The following is a 6000-nucleotide window of genomic DNA, read 5'->3' as shown; positions in this document are numbered from 1 at the left end:
GTCAGTCTTGAAGTTAAATTAGGTTTAGCCCAATACAGGCATTACTTTCTCATTTCCTTAAAGTCAGATAAAGGAATTAAAGAACAAAGACTAAATACTGGATTCAACAAACTTAAGATGGAAAACTTATCTTGGAACTCCAGCTAAGTCCAGATTCAACCCCATTTCCTACACTGTGCCGTTTCTAAGAAATTGTATTTACTTATAAGTGAAATTGCTGAGGACCTAATAAAAAAGGAACTAGGAATTAAATAGTTCTTTGCTCATTTTTGTATTTTTGTATATCTGGAAGGTGATTAGTTGACTCCTTCATTATTGGTAGGAATAAATCCAATATTTGCCGATATAAATTAATTTATGAAAAATACCTTTTGTCATTTCCAGGAGTACTTCTAAAACTTAACACTGAATAGAAACTTTCAATGTGAAAGTTCTTTCTTTTCTTCTTCAGTGTTTATTCTTCCACTTTTTCAGATTAATACCGAAGATATTTGGGTAAAAGGTGTGAAACTCATTGATAGTGGCACAAAGATCTCAAATGTCAATAGAACAAAACTGCACGAATTCATCCATTCCTCTCTTTAGAAAGCAAACTCCCCGAGGGCAAGGTCTTTGCCGCTTATTCCCAGCATTCTGAACCGTGCATTCTGAACCGTGCCTAACGCTCTCTAGCTCTCAACAAACACTTGGTTATCCGTCCATTCATAATCATCGGTGCAGGGCGCGGGCCATCAAGGAAACCGGCCTGCAGCTTTTCCTTCCTGCGCCCAACCTGCGCTGCTCTCAGCCCCACAGGGTCAGAGCTCGCACCCCCGGAAGAACCCTGGAGGCGCGGCCCACCTCTCGGTGGCCCTGCGGCCCTTCCCTTCCCGTGGAGGAAGGAGCGGTAACCGAGGAGAGAGGGAAACCCGGGCCCACTTCCTGTCCGGGCAGGGCAGAGCGTTCGTGAGCCCCTCGGCTGGAAACTGCAGATTCGAGCACAGGAGAACGGAGTGGGGTGCGCGAGCCGGGCGAGAAGGACCCGGCCGCGGGTACCGCCCCCACCGGCCCAGGCCCCGCCCCCCCGCGCGTCCCCGGCGGCGGCGAGAGGGTTAAGCGCGCGGGGGGCGGGGCCCGAGCGAGCCGGGCGCGCGGATTGAGGGCCGCGGGCGGCGAGGGGGCTGCGCCGGGGGCGGTTCCGGGCGGCGGGGGCGGGGGCGGGCGGAGGAAGGGGGCGGGCCCCAGAAGTTGTTGGGCGCTGGGCCGGCGGCGGGAGGGCGAGCGAGCGGGCGGGCGGCGGGCCGGCGGGTGGAGCGGGGCCGGGGCTCGAGAAGTTTGCACGGCGGCTCTTGAGCGCCGGGTGCGGGCCCCGCCGGCCGTGCGCGCCCACTGCCATGGCTTTCCGCCGGCGGACGAAAAGTTACCCGCTCTTCAGCCAGGAGTTCGTCATCCACAACCATGCGGACATCGGCTTCTGCCTGGTGCTCTGCGTCCTTATCGGGCTTATGTTCGAGGTGAGCGACATCGGGGCGGGGAGCGCCCCTCTCGCGCGCTGCCCGGCGTCCCCTTGCGGGTCCCCCGGGGTCTGCGTCTGCGCCCGGGCGCCGGGCCGCCGTGTCGGTCCCCCGCATCCCCCCGGCTTTGTGCACCGTGCGCCCCTCGGCCTCCTAGTCAGCCCAGACACCGCCGCCAGCTCCGCGTCGTGACCGCCAGCCCTGCCGCCCCCTTGGGTACCCACTGGACCCTGCAGCTCTCTCTGCAGCCCCGACTCTCAACCCTGGCCTCGAACTGACGCGGCTCTGCCACCCTAGCCCGCCCAGCGGAGGTTCCTTTCTGGTGTCCAGGAGCCAAGCCCGGAGACTCCCAGACCCGCAGGCATTGCACAACTCCCCCTTCCTAGCCCTAGCTGCCAGCTCCTCTGGGCTTTTCCATTGGGAGGGACCCCGGCCCTTTTCTACTTCCCACCTGATTTTCGGGGTCTTGCATCCTCAACTTTGGGCCATAGTGGAGGTGTTCGGGGTACGGCCCTAGCCCCATCCCAGCAGTGTCCTTTGCGGTCCTCCTGACACCCCTCCTTTTTTTTTTGCTCTTGCCCCAAAGGCCAGTTTTCATGTACCCTGTGATCATAACGTTCTGTGAACTGTTCCTTCAGTCCATGTGTGGTAGACCTAGAGCTTCTCCCTGTGACAGGAGCAAGGTGAAGGCGAGGCATATCCTCTGCTTTTAGGAGAAAGGTGATTCTACCATAACTGTGGGGGTAGGGGACAGCTGGGGCAGGCCTCACCGACTTACCTCGAATGGGGTCGGAATCCAAGGGGGCTGATGGGAAGACTCCCTGCTCCAGACAGCCAGAAAAATGTGATAGTCACAAGCAGGGAGAACTGGCGAACAGGGAAGGACTCGCCCTGGTCTGCCTTGTCTCAAGGTGAGTGCCGCTTCGTTGGCAGCTTATCTGCATCTCAGGATCGGGCTGGGAAGCTGTAACCATCTATCAGTTGCCTTGGATGTGGAGGATTTCTGGTGTGGCTAATTTCCTCTTCCGTGTCCCTCTGTGTCTGGGTTTCCTATCTCCTCTCTCAGGATAACGAGGGCCCTGCTAGGCAGGGAAGCTGCCCTCAAGGTGGGGATGTTCTTGTGGTGGTTGAGCCAGGGTTGGATGGGTGTACGTGTCCTTGGCTGGCCTTCAGGGTCTGTCAGAAGTAACTGGAGACTACTATTGGGGTCTGCAGGCCCACTTTACTCTTCCCTCAACCCCCACATCTCTTGCAGTATATCCGCGGCAAGGGCTTTGTCAGGCCAGGGTCATCTCCTGTGCTGCTGTCTCTGCTTGGTCACTCATCTGATGAAATTTAAAAAAAAAAAAACAAAAAACAGCTGCAGCCTCAGTTTCCCTGTCAGTACAGATTAGTAAAAACCTGTCTTTCTCCCGGGGGTTATTGTGAGGTTTAATTGAGATCATGTGAGCAGCAAATGCAGTAACAGCATCTCCCAATATAAAAGCAAGTCATTTGCGCCTGAACCTTTATTGTTGGCCATAAAAATAGCCTATGGGATAGAGAATTTGTTTGCTCCAGCAGATGCCCTCAGTATCTCCTTGCTGTCCTTCATTCTGAGAGGCCTCCCAATGCCTTGTCACCAGTCTGGGAGGGTGTGGTTGGAGAGACACACGTGACAGCTGTAGCGCTCACAGCCACATGCTCGCTCTGCAGCCTGGTGGGCCTCTGCTGTGTCTCTGGCGTTCATTAAGGGTGGTGACTCTACCTACTCTGTCTTTAATCCAAAAGAGCTGCCGAGCATTTGAGCTCCGGATACCTCCTTCCCTCACCGCCTGTGGTCTGGTGGAAAGTCCTGTTGGTTAAACGTGGCCGCCTATGGGAGGTAGAAAGCGCCAGGAGTCCTTAATCCCGTATGTTGAAGAGGAGGAAAGAAGGCCCAGGGTGGGAAAAAACAGCGAAAAGACTGCCCTGCTCTCCTCCCCATCTTGGGATTGGACTGGGAAATGTGGAAAGGGTCGTGGCCGAAATGCCTATGTCCGTCCCACCACCGTCTTCCAGTAGAGCCTTAGTCCGGTGGCATCCATGCCTTCAGGCGGGTTGTCTCCTGGGAAAGGTGCACTGAGGTATGATGTGGGTCAGTGTGGGCTGGCCTGGGAGGAGGAGGGCCATGCCCCAACCTCCCTTACGAAGCATGTGTGTTCTGCTGTGCTAGGCACACAGAAGGTCCTCATCGAATCTACCAGCTGACGCTCCATGGAGATAGGTATTTGGGGAGACTCAGGTTTCTAGAACTACCAAATGAGAGTGGAAACAACTCACTGTCTTCTGGGGACCTCCGAGAAACACATGTGGGTGCCCTCACAGGGGAGACCGTCAGGGACTTACTGCTGTCACTCGGGGCCATCTGGGCTCTCCCCTGGAGGGGTGCTGTGCCTGTGTGTGTAGGTAGGGATGTGGGTCAGGGTGCGGGGGCAGGCCAGCACTTAACACCGCCCGATTGAAGACGGAAGGAGATGGAAAGTGGAGGGGGAGGCAGGGCGAGGGGACTGCCGGCTTTTGGGTTTCTAACTTGGGGCAGGGCTAGGATGCCTTCATTCAGAAGCTGAGTCAGGAAAACTCAATTATAATTCTTCCCACAAAGAGCGAGTATCCTGGCCACTCCCTCCTCTGGGGTCCCCTGCCCAACCTCGGCCAATGAGCTGAGGCCCTCTCCCCCGACCCTTGCATCCTAACTGGTCTCCACCTCTTCTGTGTCTCGCCCCTTCCCCAACTCACTGGTCAGCTCACCAGCATTCAGAAGGGCTCTCGTTCCCCAGCAGGGACCTCAGGACCTTAGTTCTGTCCCCTGGGAGATGCTGACTCCAAGTTCCTTCCCTTGGGATCGCTTCCTTTGGGAACACACGTGAAAGAGTTCCCCTCCCACCTCCATCTGGCTCAGTTTTGAACCCTCCTGAGATTCCTTCTCCCATTTTTGAGGCTGGGGTAGGGGGACAGGCTCTTCCCCCTGAGCCCAGGTTTTCTTTCCATCCTGCAGGCTGTTTGGAATAGAGCTGTTCTGTGCTGTCTCGGCACTCGGCTAAAAAATGTCAGGAATGTGGAGCTTTATTTCCCCCCCTCCTTCCCTTCCAGCTCTCTTTCTTGACTCTGCTGGGGAGAGATGGTGCAAGGGGGGGTTTCTACTCCACACTTTGGGTCCTTCAGGCCTGTTAGGTGGAGTCCGGCCCCAGCGGCCTTCAGGGTGTGGGCAGCCAGTGGGGTGTGTGTCCGATTTGAAAGCCGCATTCCCTCCCCTTTCCCTTCCCTTTCCAGTGTCCTGTTCCTTTGGTGCCACGTTTCAGACTAAACCAGGCAGGGAAAGAGAGAGGAAAAGGCGCTCATTAGCAGTCGGAGAATGAGAACAAGGGGGGGCACATCCAGCAGAGACGAGGCCACTTGTATATTACCTCTAAAGTTATTTCAAGACAGAAACTTTTGTTTGTTGCCCAAGCTCATTTGCAAGCGCTGCCAGTCTGCAGCATGGAAACGGTTCTGAAATTCTGGGCCCATCATTTGAAGGTTGGGTTTCTGTTTTGGTCCATGATGACTTTAAAAATTTTGGACTCAGAACTTTGAGGGCAGTGGCTGGCTTTTGCTTTCAAACTGTTTTGGAGACAGATGTAGTAGGGCCACCTTTTCCCCAGGAACCACCTTCTTCCTGGTTGCTGACTGGTTGCCACGGTCAGCTTGTCAGGGTGATGTGTTTGCAGCATATACAGTGGGAGCCGGTTGTGTTACAACCTGGCAGGACATGGGTCCCGTGGCACCAGTCCACATCCTGCCAGGCGTCCCCGTAGGCACCGCAACCCGCAGTGAGGCTGCCGGTCCTGCCCCTTAGCATTCATGAGTGCCCTAAGACAGTTCTGCGTCTGTTCTGTTAAGACGAAGAGCTGTGTATACGGCACAGATGTTCATCCATGGGTATGTGCCGCCTCTCTTTGACTAACTCCTAATGTGCTTTTGAAGACGTTCCTCTGCCAGCTTGTATAGTTCCTGACTTACGCGTCTTCCTCTCCTGCCTCTGACGTGGCCCATCAGTGGTGTTCTAAAGAAATGAGTCAGGGGAAGCCGAGAAGGGCTGTCTCTGGGGTGCCCTTGTTCTGTGATTGGATTTCTACCCGCATTTCAGTGATCTGAACAACAGAACAGAGATTTGGAGCTAGAGTTCCTCCTGGTCTACCTGAAGTGTCAAACCCTCTCCTGTGGGACGTAAGGGTTCCTCAGTGATCCTTACTTATTCCCTTGGCAAAAATGTGACGGCCAGAAAGGAGGTGTTGATCAGTGAGTGAGTTTTTAACTCTCACCACAGGATAATGTGTAAATGTCTCGCACTGGGCCTGGCATGCAGGCACTCAGTTGATGGTCTCAGCAACCACGCTGGTCTCTGTTACTGGCGTCCCAGTTGGGCGTGTGAGCACACCTTCCGCCATCATGCTGGCCCCAATTTCCATTTAGATATGACCTATTTTTCCGTGAGACATTTCCCCCG

General features: G+C 55.1%; 1 protein-coding gene across 2 annotated transcripts in view; it reads left to right on the top strand.

The window, feature by feature from the left end:
- The first annotated feature begins 1247 nt into the window (after positions 1 to 1247).
- TRAM2 (translocation associated membrane protein 2) overlaps positions 1248 to 6000 on the top strand; it is a 69795-nt gene continuing 65042 nt past the window's right edge. The window contains exon 1 of one of the 2 annotated variants that reach the window (XM_027524005.1): positions 1248 to 1493. In XM_027524005.1, the coding sequence (XP_027379806.1) occupies positions 1374 to 1493 (120 nt within the window). In that variant the 5' untranslated portion in view covers positions 1248 to 1373. The remainder of the gene's footprint in view (positions 1494 to 6000) is intronic. The other variant, XM_027524006.1, reaches the window with a different exon arrangement.

This window comes from Bos indicus x Bos taurus, chromosome 23 (assembly GCF_003369695.1).
Source record: "Bos indicus x Bos taurus breed Angus x Brahman F1 hybrid chromosome 23, Bos_hybrid_MaternalHap_v2.0, whole genome shotgun sequence".
Taxonomy (NCBI): Eukaryota; Metazoa; Chordata; class Mammalia; order Artiodactyla; family Bovidae; genus Bos; species Bos indicus x Bos taurus.
The sequence above is the reverse complement of the archived record's forward strand: the minus strand, read 5'-3'. Positions and strand labels throughout refer to the sequence as shown.